At 27.0% G+C, this 25235-nt stretch overlaps 5 protein-coding genes across 5 annotated transcripts; 4 read left to right on the top strand and 1 right to left on the bottom strand.

Moving 5' to 3' along the window:
- The first annotated feature begins 588 nt into the window (after positions 1-588).
- On the top strand, positions 589-969 carry LOC145849972 (histone H2A-like). The gene has a single exon (XM_082955100.1). It carries the CDS (start codon positions 589-591, stop codon positions 967-969), a length of 381 nt encoding a protein of 126 aa, XP_082811226.1.
- A 1538-nt stretch (positions 970-2507) lies between these two features.
- On the top strand, positions 2508-2888 carry LOC145850001 (histone H2A-like). Its single transcript, XM_082955137.1, has one exon. It carries the CDS (start codon positions 2508-2510, stop codon positions 2886-2888), a length of 381 nt encoding a protein of 126 aa, XP_082811263.1.
- A 3720-nt stretch (positions 2889-6608) lies between these two features.
- LOC145849976 (histone H2A-like) lies at positions 6609-6989 on the top strand. The gene has a single exon (XM_082955103.1). The coding sequence runs from the start codon at positions 6609-6611 to the stop codon at positions 6987-6989; it is 381 nt and encodes a 126-aa protein (XP_082811229.1).
- A 7222-nt stretch (positions 6990-14211) lies between these two features.
- Positions 14212-14592, bottom strand: LOC145849952 (histone H2A-like). Its single transcript, XM_082955080.1, has one exon. It carries the CDS (start codon positions 14590-14592, stop codon positions 14212-14214), a length of 381 nt encoding a protein of 126 aa, XP_082811206.1.
- Positions 14593-18844: 4252 nt separating this feature from the next.
- Positions 18845-23456, top strand: LOC145828700 (ferric reductase 1-like). Its single transcript, XM_082936455.1, has 12 exons — positions 18845-19009; positions 19547-19726; positions 19943-20105; positions 20519-20585; positions 20655-20748; positions 21092-21280; positions 21633-21690; positions 22186-22315; positions 22529-22643; positions 22895-23069; positions 23203-23285; positions 23427-23456. The coding sequence occupies exons 1-12, from the start codon at positions 18845-18847 to the stop codon at positions 23454-23456; spliced, it is 1449 nt and encodes a 482-aa protein (XP_082792581.1).
- The last annotated feature ends 1779 nt before the right edge of the window (positions 23457-25235 follow it).

The following is a 25235-nucleotide window of genomic DNA, read 5'->3' as shown; positions in this document are numbered from 1 at the left end:
TATGTAGTAATTTTGATTTTTTTTAAATGTTCTATTGTTCATCATTTTATTATATCTTATAAATATAAGTTTCATCATTAGCTTCTACATTAATTTAGTAAAATTGTAACTAGTCGAACAAAAAAGTTATTTAAAGTTTTTGGTATGTGATTTGTATTTTAGCGGTAAAGTATAACTTAACTACTTAATCGATATAAGTATTGTAATATTTAGCGCAATCGTTCAAAACTAAACTGTATTGCTTGTTGTATTTCCGTTACTTAACTAAAAAGGACTGGGATTACATTTGTAGAAAACTTATGTAACCAAGACTAATTTGTATTTAAATATCGTGTTTATAATTTTATATGTATAAATAGCTAGTCTAATTATATAAATGTAGTTTAGAAAATAATCCAGAAAAGAACTTTGAAAATTTGTTAATCTAAAAACTGTTATAAGAAGTTACTAGATAAAACAAAATAAATTTAACCACTTGTTGGCGTGTTGCAATCACATGAGGGCGTATACTTATTCTATTAGCCGAGGTTTGTAACTACTAATATACGTAATTATACTTTATTAGTTTTCATCAATCATCAAAGCATCATGTCAGGACGTGGAAAGGTAGTAAAGCAAAAATCAAAGCCAAAAAGTCGTTCGTCACGCGCTGGACTTCAGTTTCCAGTCAGTCGTATTCACCGTCTACTGAGAAACGGAAACTACAGCGAACGTGTTGGTGCCGGAGCACCAGTCTACTTGGCCGCAGTATTGGAATATTTGAGCGCTGAAGTGCTCGAATTGGCTGGAAATGCAGCTCGTGACAACAAGAAGCGTCGTATCATTCCCCGTCACCTTCAACTTGCCATCCGCAACGACGAAGAGTTTAACAAACTTTTAGGAAGTGTTACTCTTGCCCAGGGAGGTGTTTTGCCTAACATTCAGTCTGTCCTCTTGCCTAAGAAGACAAGTGACAAGAAAAAAGCTTAAATTAGTAAGCAAACCCCGGTCCTTTTAAGGGCCACCCACTATTGTATACAAAATAGTAAAAGTTATTTAAAAGTGATTTTTTTAACAAGTTAATATTTAACAGCACTAAATTTACTTCACGACCATTAGGACAAATATTTTGTAAATACTTAATTTTGTAACTGATCACATTTGTTAAGCTCTTAGCGCTATTTGTTTTTATATAGGATAGTGATATTTACAAACATTTTTTACATACATTATAAGTAATTAACTTCAACTAAAAAAAAGTTTACAGCTTTAATGTCATATAAGATATTTTAGTTAAAATAAGGTTTTTAAGTTATACTGTACTATTTAAAACGTATACTCTGACACTTAGTGTACACATATGTGAGCTGTATGAACAAACGTAAACAAAAAGAAAAAATATAAAAACTCAAAGTACTTACATGAACAAATATCTATACTTTTTGATGTATCAAAATAGTTTATAAAGTATAACATTTACTTGAAAGCTATTAGAAAATTTTGTGAAAATAAATTTTTACATGCTAACTTTACTTAATTATACCATATTTTTTAGATAGTTAACAATTTACTTTGCATTTTTATTTATTTTTTAAAAACTTTTTATTAAGCTGCTTATCACTCTACATTATGGTCTCCTAAACTTTTTTTATAAGGCCCATTTCAAAGAAATTATAAAAGCAATGGCCCTCCAATAAAATTTCTTAAAACTTCAAGAAGACCTTTATTTTTACTTTTCATCTTCAACTCTACCTTATCTAGTAAACGTTTTCAAATTTTTACCCCTAGACTGCTTTGCAGCTTATGACCCCTAAATTTCTAAACTTGCCTCCAAGCTCTGACCCACTTTAGAAAACAAATTTAGATTAAATTTTACAGGTAATAAAATTTAGTATTTCTCTAAAACTGTTGAGAAAAAGTCAGAAACGTCAGTTTATATAACACTAAATTATATGTAGTAATTTTGATTATTTTAAAAATATTCTATTGTTCATCATTTTATTATATCTTATAAATATAAGTTTTATCATTAGCTTCTACATTAATTTAGTAAAATTGTAACTAGTCGAACCAAAAAGTTATTTAAAGTTTTTAGTATGTGATTTGTATTTTAGCGGTAAAGTATAACTTAACTACTTAATCATTAAAAGTGTTGTAATATTTAGCGCAATCGTTCAAAGCTAAACTGTATTGCTTGTTGTATTTCCGTTACTTTACTAAAAAGGACTGTGAATACATTTGTAGAAAACTTATGTAACCAAGACTAATTTGTATTTAAATATCGTATTTATAATTTTATATGTATAAACAGCTAGTCTAATTATATAAATATCTAGAAAATAATCCAGAAAATAATTTTGAAAATTTGTTAATCTAAAAACTGTTATTAGAAGTAAGTAGATAAAATTTAACCACTTGTTGGCGTGTTACAATCACATGAGGGCGTATACTTATTCTATTAGTCGAGGTTTGTAACTACTAATATAAATAATTAAACTTTGGTAGTTTTCATCACTTATCGAAGCATCATGTCAGGACGTGGAAAGGTAGTAAAGCAAAAATCAAAGCCAAAAAGTCGTTCCTCACGCGCTGGACTTCAGTTTCCAGTCAGTCGTATTCACCGTCTGCTGAGAAACGGAAACTACAGCGAACGTGTTGGTGCCGGAGCACCAGTCTACTTGGCCGCAGTATTGGAATATTTGAGCGCTGAAGTGCTCGAGTTGGCTGGAAATGCAGCTCGTGACAACAAGAAGCGTCGTATCATTCCCCGTCACCTTCAACTTGCCATCCGCAACGACGAAGAGTTTAACAAACTTTTAGGAAGTGTTACTCTTGCCCAGGGAGGTGTTTTGCCTAACATTCAGTCTGTCCTCTTGCCTAAGAAGACAATTGACAAGAAAAAAGCTTAAATTAGTAAACAAACCCCGGTCCTTTTAAGGGCCACCCACTATTGTTTACCGAATATTAAAATTTATTTAAAATCGCCTTTTTTTACAAGTTGATTTTTAACAGCACTAAATTTACTTCACGACCATTAGGACAAGTATTTTGTTAATACTTAATTTTGTAACTGATCACATTTGTTTAGCTCTCAGCGCTATTTGTTTTTATATAGGATAGTGATAAATTACAAACATTTTTTACATACATTATATGTAATTAACTTGCACTTAACTTTATTGCTTGAAAAAAGTTTACAGCTTTAATGTCATATAAGTTATCTAAGTTAACATCAAGTTTTTAAGTTTTACTATACTATTTAAAACGTAAACTCTGACACTTAGTATACCAATATGTGAGCTGTATGAACAAACGTAAACAGAAAGAAAAAAAAAGTGAAAGTACTTACATGAACTTTAGAATCTAACTTAAAGCAAATGACACTGCGTAAAAACGTTTTAAATACAATAATATTTTTTTATTGTATTTATATAAAAGTGTAATAAATGTCCATAGTTATCATACGAGGTCTTCAGAATACAATTTTTTCCTACCTAGATTCAACAGCAAAATAGGTCATAAATCGATATCCTACCAAGGAAGTAAGTTATGGATTAAGCTATCATTATATCTTATAAATATAAGTCATTTTGGAAAGTTCTAGGATGAACTTCAAAGTTTTCTTTTAAATTGTGATTCTCAAGGTCATTAGTGATTATTCCTACCCGTCTGTTTACTTTATTTAAGGAGTTAATAGTATTTGTCATCTAATATCCAAAGTTTTATTAAAATTTAATTTTGTTTATTTTTGTTCGAAAGTTGATTTGTTTGGTTACATTAACATTGGTTTAGTCTAGGTTTTAGCATTTTCTATCTGGTTATATTTTAAGATTATTCTTTAAGATTACTATTTTGAATTAAGTTTAGAATACTTAAAATCTCTTTTATTTATTTTTTTTGTTATACTTAAATTATTTTTTTTTAGTATACAAATGTAAAAAAGTAGTTATATATGTTTTTAATTTAGCAGAAAATAAAATATTTAAATAGTAAGTTAAGATCACTGTTCCAAGCAAACTTAAGTTTAAATTTTGATTTTTTTGTTTTTTTGAGGAAATTAAAGAAAAAATTCTTCTTTTTATGTTTGCAAATTTTGCTTGCTTTCTTTTATTACAGTTTTAGAGTTGGACAAGTATTCAAAAAAAAAAGTAAATTAAAAGAATATTTTGAAATAGAAGGAAATTTGTTGTTGATAATATCATTGTTGTTAAAATTATTATAGTTTTTTAACTTTTTTTTCTTATTAAAAGCATAAATTTTACAGTATTTATCTTCATATTTTATAAAAGTTAAGTTCAGTTATTGTAAAAATTACTTCTTTAAAAATCAAAAAAAAAATTTACAATAGGTTTTTAACTATTCAAATGTAAAATCGTTTTTACTGTTCAAGTTAAATTATTAAATAAAATAAAAATTACCTTTTTAACAAAAATACTTATAAGAAAAAAATGTTTTGTAAAAAATTATGCGTATTACATTTTACTTTCTTTAAAGAAGTTGTAACCTATAATTCAAGTATTCACACCTTTGTTATTAGTGTTATTTATCTACTTTTAAAAGTTATTTTAAAGTTTTTAGTTCATATGTTACTAAGCAAGATTCATAGTACATTAGTAAACACAGTTTTCAGTTAATTTTCGTTTAGTTTTATTTTCTTTAACTTTTTTTTTCGATTATTATTGTTCATTACTAAAGATTTAAATATTTAACTGATAAAAAAAACTATGTGTAATAGCTCGTAAGAAACTTAATAAGCAAATGGTGTACGACTCGATAACCGAAAGGCTCCTTTGTACACCAGGTCCTTAAAAGAAACTTCTTGAGCTAATTTTTTTATTGTTCAATAAACAATAATATTGCATTTTAAAAAACTGATTGTATTTCAGAAAAAAAAAAAAAAACTAGCTTACAATAAAGTCATTAGAAAAAAACAATATTTTATCTACAATCTGTACCTTATCTTTGGAAAAGCTTTTATTACTTGTTTATTACTCATTAATAATATACAAAAAAGCTTCTTTTAATTACTTTTTTTAAAAGACATTATGAAATTTTTAAAATTGTCTCTTACTTATTTAGTTTTTCAAAAAATTGTGACTTTAAATACTATTTTTTTTTTATTAAAGTAGGAGCCTTCTTATTAATAACTTAATAAATACTATAGATCTTTCTTATCTTTTTAGTACTATTTTCACAAATTTATTTCAAGCATTTAATTTAGTTACAGCCTTGCTAGTTTTTCTTAATCGTTTAAAATAGGGGTAGGTAACGTACGGCCTACGGGACGAAGAAAATTACGGATCTGGATATTTTTTTTAACACATAGATCCGGATCCGCATACTTTTTACAAACTAAAATTCGAGTACTAGTTTTTTGTTTTAGTAGTTTCTTACGAAACATAAATTCTTACCAAAACCTGGTAGTAAATAAATTAGTGAATTTGCCATATAATTTTGTATTGAAGTTAGCTTTTTAGATTAGATTAAAATTGAGTAATCTTATTAATAAAACAAAATCAGTATATTATATGATGTTTGAAGATAGTTTATTAAGTATAACATTTATTCGAAAGCTATTAGAAAATTTAGTATAACACATAATTTTTACATGCTAACTTTACTTAATTATAACATATTTTTAGAGAGTTAAGAATTTACTTTGCTTAATGTTTTAATTTTTTAGTTTTTTATTAAGCTGCTTATCACTCTACATTACGGTCTCCTAAACTTTTTTAATAAGGCCCCTTTCAAAGAAATTATAAAAGCAATGGCCCTCCAATAAAATTTCTTAAAACTTCCAGAAGACCTTTATTTTTACCTTTCATCATCAACTCTACCATATCTAGTAAAAGTTTTAAAACTACTACCCCTTGACTGCTTTGCAGCTTATGGCCCCTAAATTTCAAAACTTGCCTCCAAGCTCTGACCCACTTTAAAAAACGAATTTAGATTAAATATACAGGTAATTAAATAAAATATTTTCTTTAAAACTGTTGAGAAAAAGTCAGAATCGTCAGTTTATATAACACTAAATGCTCCGTAGTAATTTTGATTGTTTCAAAAACGTTCTACTACTCATAATTTTATTTTATCTTACAATTCTAAGTTTTTTCATTAGCTCCTACATTACATAGTAAAGTTGCAGTTAGTTGAACAAAAACTTATTTAAAGTAATGGTATGTGATTTGTATTTGTATTTTAGCGGTAAAGTATAACTTAACTACTTAATCATTATAAGTGTTGTAATATTTGGCGCAATCGTTCAAAGCTAAACTGTATTGCTTGTTGTATTTCCGTTACTTTACTAAAAAAAAACTGTGATTAAATTGGTAGAAAACTAATGTAACCAAGACTAATTTGTATATAAGTATCGTATCTATAATTTTCTGTATATAACTAGCTAGTCTAATTATATAAATGTAGTTTAGAAAATAATCCAGAAAAGAACTTTGAAACTTTTTTTATCTAAAAACTGTTATTAGAAGTAAGTAGATAAAACAAAAAAAAATTAATCACTTGTTGGCGTGTTGCAATCACATGAGGGCGTATACTTATTCTATTAGCCGAGGTTTGTAACTACTAATATACGTAATTATACTTTATTAGTTTTCATCACTTATCGAAGCATCATGTCAGGACGTGGAAAGGTAGTAAAGCAAAAATCAAAGCCAAAAAGTCGTTCCTCACGCGCTGGACTTCAGTTTCCAGTCAGTCGTATTCACCGTCTGCTGAGAAAAGGAAACTACAGCGAACGTGTTGGTGCCGGAGCACCAGTCTACTTGGCCGCAGTATTGGAATATTTGAGCGCTGAAGTGCTCGAGTTGGCTGGAAATGCAGCTCGTGACAACAAGAAGCGTCGTATCATTCCCCGTCACCTTCAACTTGCCATCCGCAACGACGAAGAGTTTAACAAACTTTTAGGAAGTGTTACTCTTGCCCAGGGAGGTGTTTTGCCTAACATTCAGTCTGTCCTCTTGCCTAAGAAGACAAGTGACAAGAAAAAAGCTTAAATTAGTAAACAAACCCCGGTCCTTTTAAGGGCCACCCACTATTGTTTACCAAATATTAAAATTTATTTAAAATCGCCTTTTTTTACAAGTTGATTTTTAACAGCACTAAATTTACTTCACGACCATTAGGACAAGTATTTTGTTAATACTTAATTTTGTAACTGATCACATTTGTTTAGCTCTCAGCGCTATTTGTTTTTATATAGGATAGTGATAAATTACAAACATTTTTTACATACATTATATGTAATTAACTTGCACTTAACTTTATTGCTTGAAAAAAGTTTACAGCTTTAATGTCATATCACATATCTTAACTAATATTATATTAAAAACCTTAAATTATAAAGTTATACTACATTATTTGAAACTTTTACTCCAAAATTGATTATACCAGTATGTAAGCTGTATGAACAAATGTAATCAGAAACAAAAATATATGTAAAATTACTTACATGCGCTTTGAAATATAACTTAAAGAAAATGACACTGCGTAAAAACGTTTTAAATAAATTTAATTTTTTATTGCCGTTCGAAAATTTGATTGTCTTTCAGAAACAATAAAATTGATACAGAACTAGCTTGCATAGGTTTAAATTTGTGAACAAACAAACTTTAATCTACAATCTGTAACTTCTTTTTGGAAATGCTTTTATCACTTACTTACTCATCAATAATGTAAATAAAAGCTTTTTTTAAGTAACTTTTTTTAAAGACATCTTTAATTTCTTAAATTTTCTCTTACTTATTTAACTTTTCAAAAAATTCTGACTTTAAATCTTAAAGCTGTTTATTTTACTTTAGTAGGAGGCTTCTTACTAATAACTTAGTAAAAACTATAGATCTTTTTTTATGTTTTTAGTAGGTTTAAAAAAAAAACTACTATAAAAACACAACACATTAATCTTTGAAAGATACAACTTTAGTTTATTTTTATGTACAGTGCGATATTTTTTTTTAAATAAAGTTTATGCAAAATTATTGGTACATTAAATCAGACTTTTTAACTTTTATACAAACCATTTTTAAATATTTTTATAAGGTTTGTTTGTACTACCTGTATTTAAAGTTTCCCATAAAATTTTCAACGATGTATTTAAAATTTGAATTCAAAACAATCTTTTTTTGTTTGTGTTATTTATTTAGTTTGTATATATTTTCTTTTGTAAAGTAAAACTAAACGTTTGTTTTAAACAGCAAACAAATTCAAATGCATACTTTACTTTTAATACATTTTTTAATGTTAAAAAGTAGATGCGTGTGTTTTTAATTTAAATGATATGTATAAAATATGCACTAAGATGTACATCAAGAGGTTACTACTGGGAAAAGTTTATAATTAGTAAAGACGTGCTTTAATAGCAAATAGATTTTTTTAAAGCTATTAGTAAAAGATTAACATAACGTTTTAAAAAATTGTTTACTGCATGCAATAAAAGGTAATAATTGAATTTCTTATTATTAGTAACACTCCAGCGGTCCTAAAGTGTGCCAGCCTTCTTCGTTGCTCCCATCGTTCACTCCGGTGTCACCAAAGTACAAAGCGGTCACCGGGAGATGATCTTTTTCTTCGATGAAACCCTCATCGGCTTCCTCCTCATTATTCACATTGCTGTCACAGTTGCACTTGTATTCAGGATTCACGCAAGTACCTGAAAGATGGCGATTGTGCTTAAAATATAAAACTTTGGTCTTTTTTAGGATAATATATCCCATACGTGCCAAATTGAAACAGAAATTTGATAAGCAACTGAACGTACCGTTAATACCACAAGCGCAATGTAATTCCTTGTTTGATCCACCCCAATACTGATGATCTTCTCCGTTGTAGGAAGTCCATTTTGCAAATGAACCCCATTTCATGTGAAACAGCGCAGATCCTATACACCGATACTGTAGCAATTTTTACGTTATAAAGTTGTATTACTTCGTTAGAAATTATATTTTGAATTATATTTTTATCGCTTTTAAGATATTAGTAAGTGTAAATGAATTAAACACACCTTTATAAACTGCCTGCAATGAGAATGAGCTTTTATTATTGCTCTGATATCGTCAATCGAAGTTGTGTAAGCGACATTTCTCCTGTAAGTAAATGCCTCGTTAAAACCGTCAACATGCATTTCTTCTTCACTGTCGTGCCCAATTTTAGCAATCACTGATTAAACATTATTATATATTTAGATAAGAGTTAAATTATCTAATAAACTAAAAATGTTTTGTATAGTTTTTACTTTTTAAAAACTTAGCTAAACTTAAAATAGTACTTATATTAAGTTACTTATCTTTAGAAATATTAAAATGGTTCAAATTATTATTAATTTTGTCAAAAAGAAGTTTTTGGTTACTTATTTTTGATAAGGCTACAAAAATCTACAATTAAGCATTTAAGGTCTGGAATGTTGAAGAAGGTTTATTAAAGTTTATGTTGAAGAACTAAATTCAAGAAATGTTTATTAACCTTTTCCCCTGAAACCTCACAGTAAACAGAAACGGGCTTTTCTCCTGCTCCAAACAGCAAGAACTTTCCTGATACGGGGTAAGAAGTTTTGTTCATGGCATCCGAGCAAGTTCTGTATACTTGATGTTTTGAAATGTAACTTTTATTGTTTATATAAGCCTCAAGCTTTAAAAAATTTTCTTCGAAGCGATTTTCTACTTCAAAAACTCGCTTAGTTAAGTTAATATTAACTTGTTCTATATTATCAGTTCTTTTTTGTAACTCGGTGTTATTTATTTTCAATCTCATATATTCACTTTTTACGTGGGTTACCTGGTTTTCAAGTACAGTGTTGTTTTCTTTTAAGTCGGAAACAATGTTTTTCAAAATAAGAACATTATCACTGAGTTCAAAAGAGTCAACTTCCATGTGATCTTTTGCAGTTCTAATTTCAGCGGAAAGGGTTTCAATCTTTTCACTTACATCCGCTACATCACCCTGTTAAACATAACATTTGTAAACAAGATAATAATGAAAAAATTAGACTTTGGTTTTGGTTTTGTGGTAAAACGATACTATTACTTGTCCTGGACAAGACTTTAAAAGGTATCCGCGATGTACGACTCGATAACCGAAAGATTCTACGTGAACTAGATCCTAGGACCAAATATTTTGAGCGCTTGTTTTTGTCGTTAAATAAGCTATAAACTACTTTATGAAACTATACATAACCTATAAATTTTTAGATTATAACATTAAAGTTAATTAATTAAATATTTAAAAAATAAATTTTAACATCTTAGACTTTTTATACTAAAATTGGTATATGATAGAGCATGCTTAGTTTTTCCAGTTAGAGTAGTTAGACATGAAAAAAAATTGGTATGACGTCATACTTACTTTTTCTCCTTTCTCTCCCTTAGCTCCACGCTTGCCTGGGTTTCCAGGTTGACCCTGATTACTGGTCAACCGGTCATGGTTGTTGTGGAGGTCGTAGTCCGCCCCAAAATATTGGTTTACCACATTGCATTCTTGGCAATGGTAAAAATTAAAAAGACAAAATATTACAAAAACAATTAAACTTATCCTTCTCATCGTAGCTAAATTTATACTTTAATATGTTAAAGTGTAAACAATCTGTAAATAATCTTTTTACTTGAGTAATTTTTCAAAGTATACGTACTATTTTTTCTAATTTAAAATTATAAAAAACTCTAAATTTACAAGACTAGATAAGTTATACACTGTTTAGTTTTTTTTCTTTAACTTTGTCATACTAAACAAAAACTTAACTAAACACTTATATGACTAATGATAAACTCGTTCAATAAGAAAATGTAAACACTTATGACTGTTGTCAATTTTTTTTACATTAAATGAGTTTTTTAATCTTTTTCAAGCTGCTGTTCAAATTACAAAAACAAATATTTGAATATAAACCACATAAGATTCAACGTTATTTGTTTTAATTGCATATTTCTTTTAACAAAAAGGCTGCATATTGCAGCTTTTTATAACAAGCAATAAAATATTATATTATACTTTTTATGTAACTCTAGGTACTACTATATATTATAAGGACTCATCAGTACAAGCTTTTTTGCAAATACGGAAAAAGACGAAAATCAATTGAAAAATGCAAGTTAAACTTAAAAATGTTTAATGCAAGGTATTGAATGACATATTAACTAAAAGTAAAAGGAAAACATAAAAACATAAAGGAAACCAGTGAAGACGATATAAAGCACCATAAGAAAGTAAACCACCATAAGCTAATTTAAATCTCTAACACTATAGTGTTCCTTTTAAAGATCCAAGAAACTGCATGTATTGTCGCAAAGTAAAACAACATTAAAAGAATTTTGAAGCAGAACACTCTATGATATCATTACGCGTCGCAACTGGAGTCTACTTAGAAAATATTAATTAGAGTAGTCAGGGGTGGGAAAACTCTTGGACCGGAAAGTAAAAGTATCTTGCTCGCGGCTCAACTTTTTTTTCGAGCAGTTCAAAACAACCTGTTTTAACTTTAAACGTAGGTTATTACTTTAATCGTTATATTGTTATTACTCTAATATAGTTTTGTTTTTAATCTATGTTTACTAAGATTGATTGCCTGCATAGAACTGTTAATTGAAATCGACTCATTTTTGCATAGTTGCTCATCACTAAACTAAGTAGAGTATGTAATATTAAAATTAGTTGTGAGTTGTAAAATCTTTGAAGTTTAAATCATTTGAACATAAAATACCAAAATAAAAACACAAAATATTTTGAAATACTGTATGTAAAAGAAGTTTAACTTAAACATTTGTAAATGTTAAAAAAGGGAATAAAATAATCAAAACAAGTTAGTTAAAACTTTCAAAACAAAATACGTACTAACAGTTTTACTTATAACATAAGTTACAATTCCATCATTGTAAATATTAAAAGGATGGTAAAAAAACTTCAGTAAAATTGATACTAGAAAATAACAACTACATACACAATAAAACATTAAATATTTAGAAGATATTATATTTTTTATTTAGAATACATAAAATAAAAACTATAAAAAAATCTTGTAGTTAAAACATAAAATGAAACAATTTCAAATATACTATATCAAATAGAAAATAAACTTTAAAATAAAGACTAATCAGTAAAAAAAAAGATTTATAGTTTAGATCACTATAATTGAACATAAAGCTGCTACATGCTATAAGTTTGACTTAAAAAAAATGTCTTTAATGAATTTGGAAAAAAAGCTAGGACTGGTTACTTTTTACACACTTTTTAACTTTTTAGTTTGATGTATAAAATAGTTGCTTTTTATAACTATTAATAAGATTGCACATATTTGTTGTTGTTTTAACAAAACTTAGAAAAAAGCTTATTTCAAAACATTTTAAAGTAAATGAAAATATTAAAAAACTTTAATAAATGCTTAAAATTTTCATTTTCGAAGTGAACTTATAGTTTCTTTTTAAAATCTTATATAATAGTTTTTTATAAACTTAAGTGATATGAAAGGAAGCAATTGAAAACTAACAAGCTAAAAAAAAGATGAAAACGTAACTTAATTTTTGTAAAATGTAAGTTACTAAATTCATAAAAGCTACCTTTAAAGATCAATAATTAGAAATAATTATTACACTTAGGTAATTCTTTTTTCTTTCAAAAGATAACTTAATTAGCTTTATAATAAAGTAATACAACTTACTATAAAAAAAAATCACAAACTTTTTTGCAGCATTTTTACGTAAATTCATAAAACATGTAATAGAAAAAATCTAAAGTTCTTTTTTTTTTTTTATAATTTCAAGTTTAAATTCTAATGTACTTTATTTGGAATGTATAGTTATATAATAACCAGTATTTATTTTGGCCATTATCAACAAAGGTAAAATGGTTCGCGCCATCAACAATAAATAATAAACTTCACCACACGACCAACAACAACAGGAACCAAGAATCTACAACCGGTTTTGTCTTAATTCGAACTCATCAGGCAGGAATAGTCGTGAGTAACCGCTGATGAGATCTAAACAAGCGGGCTTAAGTACACATTAGCAATCGTTTGTGGGCCAAGTCGATAAAACTGACGCAGCAAAATCATTCAATTCTTAACATCTAAGACATTGTCAGTTTATTGCAAGATTGTAGCCTACGCTCGTTTGATCACTAATACTATTTTAAGAATAACCTAAAATCAAATTAACATTCAAATTTAAAAAGTGAAAAAATTTACTAGTTGCACTGTGTTGTTAAATGCATGCTTTTTAAGTTCTCAAAAGTGTAAATAAGTTAAAATTAAAATCAATTTCACTAAAACGATAAGCAATCAAAAAGGATTTAACAAAGTAGTGATTAAAGAGCATTAAGTTTAACTTTTTATATAGTATAAATTTTAATTAACTTTACTTTTTTTGAAGTAAAATTTTTGCGAATATTAACGGTTTAAAAACTTGACTTAAGTTAACGTTTTAAAGACAGTCATATTTTTATTCTGCTCAAGTATGTTTTATGAATTAATTTTCTGTAAAAATTTGTATGAAAAAGATGAAATAGTAAACATCATATAATTTACAATTTCATTCAAAGAATATAAACTATTTGTAAACAAGCTTTTAGTACTCAAAAAGCTTTTATTTTTATTTTTGATGAGTAAATTACAGCAAATAAAAGCATCTCCAAAAGGAAGTTACAGATTCAAAATAAAATTTTATTTGATCAAATATAATATCAAAGGGAAATAAAAATTGTTACTTTATTTACACATTTTTCTTGTAGTGTCTTTTGCTTTAAGTTAGATTTTAATAATAAATGTAAGTACTTTTATTTCTGTATATGTTTTTTGTTTCTAATTACGTTTGCTCTTACAGCTTATATACTGTTATATTAAACATTTTATTTATATTTTAAGTTTTAATTAATATGAAATAACTTAGTTTAAGTGATGTTTTTAATAAAACATTAACTTTTATGTGTGAATTGACAAGAAAGTTCTAATTTTATAAAAAAATCAAAGTTTAGTGTAGGTTTAACTACTTATAATTTATACAATTTTTTTTTAATGACACTATACATATAATAATAAGTAGCGCTGAAAACTGAATAAATGCTTTTAGTTACAAGTAAAACTACTAACAAACGATTTTTCCTAATGGTCGTGAAGTAAATTTAGTGCTATTAAAAGTCTATTAGTAAAAAAAACACTTTAAGAAAAGTTTTGATAATGGGGTTATATTAAATACCATAGTGGGTGGCCCTTAAAAGGACCGGAGTTTGTTTACTAATTTAAGCCTTTTTCTTGTCACTTGTCTTCTTAGGCAAGAGGACAGACTGAATGTTAGGTAACACACCTCCCTGGGCAAGAGTAACACTTCCTAAAAGTTTGTTAAACTCTTCGTCGTTGCGGATTGCAAGTTGAAGGTGACGGGGAATGATACGACGCTTCTTGTTGTCACGAGCTGCATTTCCAGCCAACTCGAGCACTTCAGCGCTCAAATATTCCAATACTGCGGCCAAGTAGACTGGTGCTCCGGCACCAACACGTTCGCTGTAGTTTCCTTTTCTCAACAGACGGTGAATACGACTGACTGGAAACTGAAGTCCAGCGCGTGATGAACGACTTTTTGATTTTGATTTTTGCTTTACTACCTTTCCACGTCCTGACATGATGCTTTGAAGAATGATAAAAACTTAATACAATTAACTTTATATACTAGTTATTACGAACCTCGGCTAAAAAATAAGTGATTCATACGCCCACGAGTGGTCAAATTATTTTTTCTGTTCTGTCTAGTAACTTTTAATATTAATCTTTATTTTAATTAATTGTTATAAACACTTTTTAAACTACATTTATGTCAGTAGACTAGCTAATTAAACATGAAAAAAAAAATTTATTTATATGCAATTAAGTCTTGATTCCATTTAGCTTTCTGCAAATGTTACCATAGTTGTTTTAAAACTAATAAAGTAAAATAAAACATAACAAGCAACACAGTTTAGCTTTGAACGATTGCGCCAAATCATAAAACATTTGCATCGTATAAAGTGAGATAACATAAAACGGAGAAAATTAATTAGCTAAGTTATATTTTACACCTAAAAAAAAACATAACAACTACTTTAAATAAGTTTTTCTATAAAACAAGTTATTTTTGTAGTAAATAATGTAGGAACTGTTGTTAAAACTTTAAGAAATAAGACTATAAAAATGAAACTTATACTAAAAAGATAAAAAATACTTTGTAGTTACAACCATAAGTGTTGAGTTTTTTATAAAGTTACGTTGCTGACTATTCTTCAACAGTTTTACAGAAAATCTTCATTTTAACTACCTGAAAGTTTTACCTAAACCAGGGTTTCCAAAAACTGATTAGAAACTTGTAGGCAGTTTCAGAAATTTAGGGGCCATAAGCTACAAATGGGCAAAAGGCTGGAAAGGGGATAACTTTAAACTTGTATTATATATTTATGATTATATTTTGTTTTTAATTGATTAAATTACTAACCCTTTTGTTAAATTCGTTACTTTTACCACTAACAACTTTCTCATTTTTTTAAACAAAAGTTTACTTAATATTGCTAAATGTAATCACTGGAAATATTACATAAAATAAAGGTTTTAGATATTATATTCTTTAAGAGTAGTAAAGGTAAGAAATTTTGTCAAATCTCAAAATTTGCTCCCAATAATGTTGACAGGGATTTTATATCAAAATAGATATGCGAAGATTAAATAAAAAATCCACGTACTATATTTCATGCATTTAAGTACTCTCACACAACTCATAAATATTTAATATGTAGCACAAAGTTTGATATGATGTTTAATTAGGACTCTTTTTGTTTAGATCAAAGTATCCCTAGTGAGAGATTTCGCCATTTTGAAGGCTCTTCTGGCTACCAGGGGGCGAAAAAGTTAATTGGTGTTTAACTTGTAAGCAGGTTATGTCTAGTGAATGAAGGCGATTGTTCCTTCAAATTAATTGGGTGACTGATGAAATATGTTTGGAAAAGTTATATCATTTATGATTCACACGTTACATTTTTAGTACTTTTCTATCTTGTCTTCACTTAATCTTTAACAATCATAATCAGATTTATCAAGTATAAATCAACTTTTTTTTCTTACCCAATAATTAAAATGTTAGTAAACTGAAGGTAGGCAAACAAAATAGAGGTAGCTAGAATATAAGGTTTAATAATTAGAAATAAAACTTTTGAATGAAACATTTTGATAGTTAATTACATAGAAATTTAAAAAAGTTTGAAGAAGATAGTTAATCAACGTTGAAGTTTAGCCATAATTAAACAAGTGTCGTTTCGTAGACTCAATGAACTTATATACCTAAGCAAAAACTGATGTATAAGTTTTTGTAAAAGTACAATGTTAAGTTCACTTTGTACAAACTGTTTCTGTTTTTTTAAATAATTTGATTTAAAAAAGGCATTATGAGTTGTGTTTGCTTTTTTAAATATTATTTATAAAATACGATTTATTGAGTAGAGACAAAGCTTAAAGTATTTAAAAACGCAATACTTGTACAGTTTTATACTACAATCTTATGGAAATTTATAGTTTCTAACTATCATAGATTTTCTTGCTTCCTGAATATAATAATATTAACATCAACAGTTTAAGAAAAACTGCGTCAAATAGATAATAATATACACAAGTACTACATTAATAGAGACGAACTGCGAGTATGAAAACTAATTTTTGAGTTATTTATATAAACCGTCTTAAATTATTATTGTAGCTGAAACTTCAGTTAGCTTTAAACTTGCCCACCAGAGTTCACTTTCAAACTAAAATTCTCTTCATAACAGAAAGCAAGAATTTTTGTTCGCCAAATTTAATAAAGATCTTACTTTGTTTGGAAATGCTTCTAAGCACCAGATTTTTATGTATTACCTAAATCTAAAATATAGCAACAAACTAAGTTTTGATTTTAGTTTTTTTGTACGAATGCGGAAAAAAAAATTATGCTAGAAAGATATTTTTCGCCAAGTATAGTTGAGTATGTAATTTGAAAAAAATATGCTAGGTAATTTAAGTAGAAATACCCTTTTGTTTAAGAATTAGAAAAAACTTGCAAGGTACAATTCATTTACGCATACTATATCCAAGAAGTAAAGATTAAATCTTCAAATCTTATAATTTATTTAAAAAATGTTTGAATGGGAACACCAAATAACTTTTTACTTTATAGTTTTTAATTTTGCTTGTTGTACTTGTAAGGAAATAGAAAAAATATGAAGCTTCAAATGCTTGGGCTGCTATACGTTAACTATGGTACATTTTCGTAACAATATCAGAACTGTAAACTAAACATCATTTAATTTATGTCAAGAAGATATTTAACATGTTATACATATTTGGTTACAAAATATAGAAATGAAGATTACATTGTAAAAAATACGAACTAGAAAACTAATGTAAAACAAATAAAACTAGTAATAATATTAATGTTTTTTGATGTTTTTATACTGAAACATACAGAAAATACATGAACAACGACATATTAAAAAAAATTTAATATTTTTTATTGAAAAGTACTTAAAATTTTCAAAAAATATTTTCAGCTGTTTAAATTAAATAAAACCCAAGAGTTTGTGTACATAATTTTTGCAAGTTTAGGTAATGAGGTATAAATAAAAAATAAATACGAACATTAATTACACCACGTTTGTTTTTTAACATGGTATGTTTTATGCCGTCTCAAAATGCATATCAACTAATTACCATTAGATTATTAATTTTATTTTTAGTTTAAAATTTAAGTAAGTTCTAAGACTAAATATAAACGAATGGTATCATTTTTTATTTTCTTTAGTTAGTAAAGTTTATTATAAATGTTCTAATAGAGTAAGTATCTTTTAATATACTTTAGATTTGGAGCAAAAAATTATAAAATTTGTTGAAGCTTCTAGTTTCAAAAATCCTCAAATCATTTTTATATCACTTGTTAAATAGTATAGAAAACAAGATTAGATAAAATTTTAAGTAAATTATCATACGTAGTCGAAAATTCGTTTTAAATTACTTTTTTCATTTATAAAAATACTTAGTTTTCGTGTAATACAAATTCTTAGTATAGTAGTAAAATCTTAAAGTTTAACGTTTACAATTGAAACAAACTCGACATAAAGCCATCAACTTTGTTATAATGTGAAATAGTTTTCCCTCGTTCAAATTACTGTTAAACACACGTAGAAAGCCAAAATAAACAGAACGATTTTTAGTGAGCTGCTTGCATTTCAAAATATATAAAAAATTTACTGCAGTGTTTAAGCGATGTTTTATTGAACTTCTGTAAGTTTTAAGCTTACAGTTAGTTTAGAATCTAAAAATAAATCATCATTGTGAACGTTAAAAATTTTAAAAATAGTTTTTTTTTTTGTGTTTAAGAATTTATAAAGTTACGAAAAATGAAATTAATTATTATGAAAACTTTTATTGATTAGTTTTTATTAAGTTAGATGATTTTTTTTATGTCTTTGTTGAGCATTTATGATGAGCTTTTTTTTAAAAATAAACTTTTTTTGATGAACTCTTATTAGAAACTTAAAAAAAAACAAAGAAAAAAACAGTGTAATTTTATTACAAGTGATTACTAATTGAAAATTCTCATGAGTTATTGTAATTCCAATCAAGTTTTATTTCAAATAAAATAAAAAACAGCAGACAACTAATTAGCTTAAAATTTTTGTAAATGAGCTCATAAAATATATGTTTTTTTTTTTAATTACTGGTAAAAGAAGCGAGTTATTTCTTTGCCAATTTTTTATAATTTATTTAAGCTAATAAACTCCTAGTAAAAAATAATGATTTGCAAAGTTTTGTAAGATTAATGTTTCAGTGCAGTTCCTTTTTTTATTTTCAGTCTTCTTAAAAATATTTTAACAAAGAAAAAAGATGAGAGCGCTTGTTGGTAAAATATGCATATTAATAATAGTTTCACTTAAATTTTCTTACGGACAAATAACCAATACAACTTGTGGTATTCAGAAAACTTGCGTTACGTTTCCACCAGACTGTCCACCTACTTCTCCCGACTGTGTGTTCTTCTCTTACGACTATGTAAGTAGTTTTGTATATATAATCAACTTTTATTAAGATAAAAAAAATTATCGAGTTTCTAGTGTGCTTAAAACTAGTAATAGAAAACTTTTAAAGCGTAAAAAATCCTTAAATCGAATTATAAAACAAAAAATATTTCAAGTAGAATCAGACTTTTGCTTTACTAGTTGTAGCTAGATATGTTTAAAAATGATATATTTTGTACCGTTGGAAAACTTTAATACGTTTATTGTTAATTTTTCAGTCTATAGAAAAAAAAGTATTATAACATTTTCAACATAGATTAAAATGTTTAAAATGATCACTGTTGTTCACTTGTTTCGGCCAAAAATTAAGCTACCATTTAAAAACATACAAATTTTACGCCAAAAGTTTATATTTTTTTTCTTTAGCATAGATAAAGATGTTCGCTCTATTTAAAAGCTTAGAGAGAGGTGACTATAAATAAAAATTAGAAAAAAAAAAAAAAAAAACATATACATCATTTTAAACTTACGTATTTTTACTTAAACGTTTTAGTATTTGTGATAAATTTAGAAAGCCGGTAGAGACGAGTGGGAAATAGAAATGAGCGGTCGAGGGGGAAATAACCAGCAGTATATTTCGATAGCGCTATCTAGTGTTAGCAAGATGCGGGATATGGACTGCTACTTCTGCACTGGATCCCAACTTCTGACCGGTGTTGTTAAAGACGACTATCCCATTTTAGATGAAAAAGTAAGTTGAATATTTTTCAAAGTAAATAAAAGGAAAAAAAAAGTCATGAAACTAATTTTAGAAAAAATAGATGGAAAGTTTTTTGAAGAATTTCTGTTTAAAAATAAACACAATTTTTAGAAATTAAGAACCTTTAAAATATTGTTTTACATTCTTTTGAAGTTAAAGCAAAAATGTTTTTATTTTAAAAATTTTGATAATTATTTCATTTGACAGCCAGTAGTCAGCAACATCAAATCATCAACTGTAGACGGTGTAGCCCAATGCACATTCACCAGACCCAACAGTATAAAGCGGAAAATTTCCAACGACGTCGAGCAAGACTTCAATTTGCAACAATCACCTTTCTATATTCAGTACGCTGGAGGAAAATACGAAGGTTTGATATTTTCGGTTCTTGTTACGCATAAAGAGCATGTTAAATTTTATAATACTTGTGTAACTAAGACTTTTTGATATTTCTCATTGTTACGATATTACGCATACAAATAAAAAGAATACTAACGAAAATTGAATTTGGTTTACAGAAGCATAAAAAAATAAAAAAAAATTGTAAAGTAATTGAAAAGTAAGAATTAAACTAAAAACATTTAATTTTTAATCATGTTAGTATACAATGTTTCTATTTAATGCTAGTATCAAAAAGTGTTACATACATTCTTCAAAAACTTAAATTTTTGGTTAGATGATTCTTAGTAACAAAATTTACATGTACAAGTATACTTTCCTATAAATTTACCTAAAGTTTTTACTTTGTTTTGAAAACTTCTTTTAGCTTTAATCTAAATACAGACAAACCGAAATTCCATCATGATGATTATGGAGTGTCCGATTCAATGCAGTCATTTTCTTTTAACGCGTTAGTTTTACTTTCGTATCAACTTCCATATTTGTGTTTTTCTCAACAAGCAGCTTTATTTATTTGCAGATTGTCATCAGAGTGCGGTAAAGATATAGGGTGTTTCCAGATACCCGAGAACTGCTCCCCTGGCGGTGATTGTATGTTCTTTTCGTGGATCTACGTTAGTGTGTCTACTTTTTTTAAATAATATAACTTGTAATAATTTTCAAGTTAAATGAAATTTAAATAGGTAATTCATTAACTTCTATTTAATAAAAATACCCTTTTTTTATATTAAACTCGTTACTTATATTTTAACAATATTTTTGTTAAATATATTTTTTCCTTTTTATGTACAGTTTTAAGCTTTATTAAACATTTTTTAATTAAATAAAAATAAATAGTTTGGAAAAGATAATTCATTTTCGGGTATTCGATTAAAGTTTGAACAAAATTTCAGTTTAAATTAGCACACAACTCACAGGTAAAAATAGTCACTTAATTTCAAACATAACTTAACACAGGAACCGAAAAGCATAACTTTCAAGTTCACTATAGCGGGTCGTACAGGCGAGTCCGACAACTACATGTCGTTCGGGTTCGCACCCACGAACAAAATGAAGGACGTGGACGTCTACTACTGCACCAAATCAAAACTGGGGGTGTCCTCCATCGGCGAGCTCGGTGCCAACCCTGTTGACCTACAACCTGAGGTACTAGTTGTTTTGTTTTTGATGAAAAACTAAATATGAACATTTTTTTAAAAAGTTCAAGAACAGTTTTTACTCCGAGAACTTTTATGTATAAAGTTCTAAAACATAAAAGGTAATTCAAGGTAAAACATTTTATGTATTGCTCCATTTAGTACTGTGCATATTGAAATTTTGTGTCATTTGATGATTCAATAAGTTTATTTCCATAGGTTTGGTAAAATAAAGTTAATCAGAAAAAGTTTTATGCAATGATTTAGGAAGAAAAGTTCTTAAGTTAAAATTATTCGTAATGGTTTTTGAAAAGTCAGAAAAACATTAGTGTGGAGGTTTAATTTTTGTCTTCCTTGTACAGGAAGCTGCCACTCAAATTTCACAAGTTTTGTACAGTGAAGTTGAAGGTTCTGTTTTTTGTACGTTTACGAGACCGGCTGGAGGCAATAGAAGCATTTCTGGTGGAAAAATTAAAGATTTTGACTTAACAAAAGAAAATTTTTATATTCTCTATTCTACCGCTGGAGTAAGTTCATGTTAGTTTACATTCTTAAATTTTGAGAAAAAAAGTCTAAATTAAAGAATTTTTGCTATCAAAAAAAAAAACTTAAATAACTTTTACGAAATTGTAATGCGTAACAAACGAAAGTAAAAGCTCTTGATAATAGCGGAAAGGATAAAGGTAATTAAAATTAAAAAAGGTAAGATTACAAATGACAGTTTTTATTTTTGTACCAACATATTTCAAAAAAAAAACTAACATATTACACTTTTTGATATGAACAAGAAGTTTTTCTGACAGTCGCTAAATATAAAATATAAACTGTTTTGTTATTTACCCTTAACTACCGTGAGTCCAAACATATAGGCTTTTTGTTTAATTATAGTCATACAACTTTTATTTGTTTTACTAGCTGGCGGAATGCTGAAACATAAATCACGTAGCGATTTGGGTTCGTCTTCAACAAAAATAGATTTTACAAAGTTCAAAACTGGTACAAAACAGAGCTACGATATGTACGACCAGCTCATACGTGCCCACGCGTTTGTTTAAATTTGTTTGTCGGCTTTAGGATAAAATATTTTAATTTAAACTTTTGTAGCTAGTATTACTAAAAAAGCTGTTTAAGCTGTTTAAACTTAATTTAATGTACAGTTTTTAATTTGTTCGTTAAAACATTTCACTTATTTACTAAATGAAAAGTAAAACGTAGTTTTGCAATAAAGCTATAATAATTAATTGGTCTTATTATATAGTATTTTGATGATGCTTGCATGGATGGTGTTTTCAAATGTTGGAGTGGTCGTTGCCCGCCACTACAAATTACTTTGGTCGAAAAACAAAATATTCGACAAACCAGTTTGGTTTCAGGTACAAAATTTTCATAGTATTTAAAGATTATTGTTAATTTTAATAAACCTAGATAGTCGAAAATCAGCTGCAACTATAGAATCTATATCCTTACTTTTTTTTTGCAGTTACACTCCTGGTCAATGTACGCAACTTTTGGTTTTACTTTGATATCATTCATCATAATTTTTTCTGCCGTAAAAGGTTTCAGCGAGGTGAGTTTTTTTATGTTAAATTTATACATTATAAGTATTAATTCGAACTTTAATTAGGATGAAAAAGCTCACGCAATTACTGGAATTTTTGTAACCATATTAACAATTGTAAACCCGGTGATGGCATTTTTCAGACCTGACCCTAAGACTGAAAAGCGTAAGCTTTTTAACATGGCTCATTTTGTAGTCGGATTTGCCTGTAGAATTCTTTCAGTTGCTGCAATGTTCCTAGGTAAGCGTAATTTAAATCCTAAGCTTAAACAAAAACGCGAAGTACAATAAAAAAGTTAAAGTTTCATAAGTTGAACTTAAAACAAATTATGTTTTGTTTTGTCAAATATAAACTTTTTTTTTCATTTTTACAGGACTTAAACTCGATGCTATTGATATTGAACAGTTTGATGTTACGATATTTATCGTTTTTATAGTCAACCAAGTGTTAGTCGAGGTAATTCTTGAAGTATTGTCAGTTGCATATGGCCATATTCAAAGTAAGCTTATGTTTCAAAAACTTATTGAAGTTGTAAACCAGTTAAACCTTGATAAACTAGTTTTTACTTACACTATCATTACTCTATCATATTTACAGGTTTCATTAAGCCGAAGCCACAACACGTAGACAAAGTAAGTTTTTTATTCTCACTATAATATACATCACTGTGTTGTTTAAACATCAAGTTGTCTGCCGCGTAACTTTTTCAGCTCAAAAGTGCAACGATATACGGCAGGTGCGAAACTTTCTTTTAAACTCAAGTTCAGTATTTGAACTTATTTTTTAATCTACAGCTCATTTAATAAAGTTTACAATTGAAAAAAAACGTTCTGAGTTAATAAAAGAAGTTTTTTTTTTCAAATGATAAAGAAAAAACAGCATTTAAATAAAAACTTTACACAATAAGAATTGATCCACAAGAAATATTACAAAAATAACTAAGCTGCAAGACGTAAAAGTTATGATTCTAACTTAAAAGTATCATGTTTTATTTTAGCAACTATTGTTAAAACTTAAAATATAAAAAACAAAAAGTTATATGTTTAAAAAATGTTTTATTTTGTTTAAATTCAAAATAATGGCAGACGAAGTTACGAGGCAAGTACTGTAATTATTTAAGTTGCTAAAGAAACATGTTTAATAAATTTAGAAAAGACTAATTTTAAAACGAGATATCTAAGTTAACAGAGCAAGTTTATTTGAATGAAATAACAACAACTGTAAAATTGCTTAGTTTATTTAAATTATATAGGTTTTTCGGTGTTAATAAAGTAAAGTATATCTACGAAATTTATGATAACAATTAAGTAAATAAGTACATAGGTACCTAATGATAGTTTTAGAAATTTTTCAGTTTTGTAAGTTTTTAAACTAATTATTTTAAAAGCTCTAGTTAATACTAACTGTATATATAAAATATAATAAAGGGTTATTCAAGTTTGTTATTAAAGTTTGCAATTTTTAATTAAAAGTTTAGTATGAAGTTTGAGTAAAAGTACACTTCTTATTTTCTAGAGCTTCATACCAAAGTACTTGCTTTTGATCTATATAGTCCTGACAAACTTTATTTTCATGGGAGTCATATCCTATTCTATATGCAGTTCCTAAGCATATAAAACTGTTATTTAAGACATTTTTAAGTCATTCTTCTTTCGTTTTACTAAAATTTATAATCAAAATTTATTTGTTATGTTGTAAATTCTTCAACAGTTTCAGAAGTTTAATAAAATTAAGTTACGTTCTTTTTAATAAAACTAAGATACTTTACATGTTATATTTTTTAGTTTATTGAAATAACTTGTACAACATTCGTTAAAGTTTTTTCTTATAAATAAAGACCCTATTTTCTTTATAAGCACACTTTTTAAAACTTAAAAAAAAGTCTAAGTATTTTATTGGCTAGACTATTGATTTTTATGACTTTTAACTTATAAAATAAAACTTTAAATTTTTAAATATTTAAATACTAATCAAACAAAAAATCATATGAAGAAAATGTTTTTAAGAACAACGGGATGTTTCTTAATTTGTTATGTTTAAGATAATATGCTGACTTTAAACAGTTTTCCGGCAAAAAACGTATGCTAACATCTATTAGTTTAAATAGTTGTTACATAAAAGTAAAGTTAATAGACACTGTATTTTTATTTTTTAAAACAATTATGTTATTTACCTTGTTTCTTTAAAAAAATCATATCAGAAATTTTATAATTATTTTGTGTTGTCCATTTTTTTAATAGTTTTATTTCAATAATATATTTAGACTTACTCTTATTAGTCTTTTTAGATAGAATATTGCCTAAAAAATCTTTTCCAAACAAATATGTTTTTAATTTTTTGTTGATGGTCATTTTTGTTTATCTAACAAATAGTAAATTTGAGTAAATACACTAAAGTTGACCAAAG

This window comes from Thalia democratica, chromosome 2 (assembly GCF_965202585.1).
Source record: "Thalia democratica chromosome 2, ktThaDemo2.hap1.1, whole genome shotgun sequence".
Lineage (NCBI taxonomy): Eukaryota > Metazoa > Chordata > Thaliacea > Salpida > Salpidae > Thalia > Thalia democratica.
The sequence above is the reverse complement of the archived record's forward strand: the minus strand, read 5'-3'. Positions and strand labels throughout refer to the sequence as shown.

Excerpts from the sequence above, each read along its gene's own strand:
- LOC145849972 (XM_082955100.1), top strand. The coding sequence starts at position 589 with ATGTCAGGACGTGGAAAGGTAGTAAAGCAAAAATCAAAGCCAAAAAGT.
- LOC145850001 (XM_082955137.1), top strand. The coding sequence starts at position 2,508 with ATGTCAGGACGTGGAAAGGTAGTAAAGCAAAAATCAAAGCCAAAAAGT.
- LOC145849976 (XM_082955103.1), top strand. The coding sequence starts at position 6,609 with ATGTCAGGACGTGGAAAGGTAGTAAAGCAAAAATCAAAGCCAAAAAGT.
- LOC145849952 (XM_082955080.1), bottom strand. The coding sequence starts at position 14,592 with ATGTCAGGACGTGGAAAGGTAGTAAAGCAAAAATCAAAATCAAAAAGT.
- LOC145828700 (XM_082936455.1), top strand. The coding sequence starts at position 18,845 with ATGAGAGCGCTTGTTGGTAAAATATGCATATTAATAATAGTTTCACTT. Across the intron at positions 22,644-22,894 it reads ACAAACCAGTTTGGTTTCAG|GATGAAAAAGCTCACGCAAT; the intron begins GTACAAAATTTT and ends AACTTTAATTAG. Across the intron at positions 23,070-23,202 it reads AGTTGCTGCAATGTTCCTAG|GACTTAAACTCGATGCTATT; the intron begins GTAAGCGTAATT and ends TCATTTTTACAG.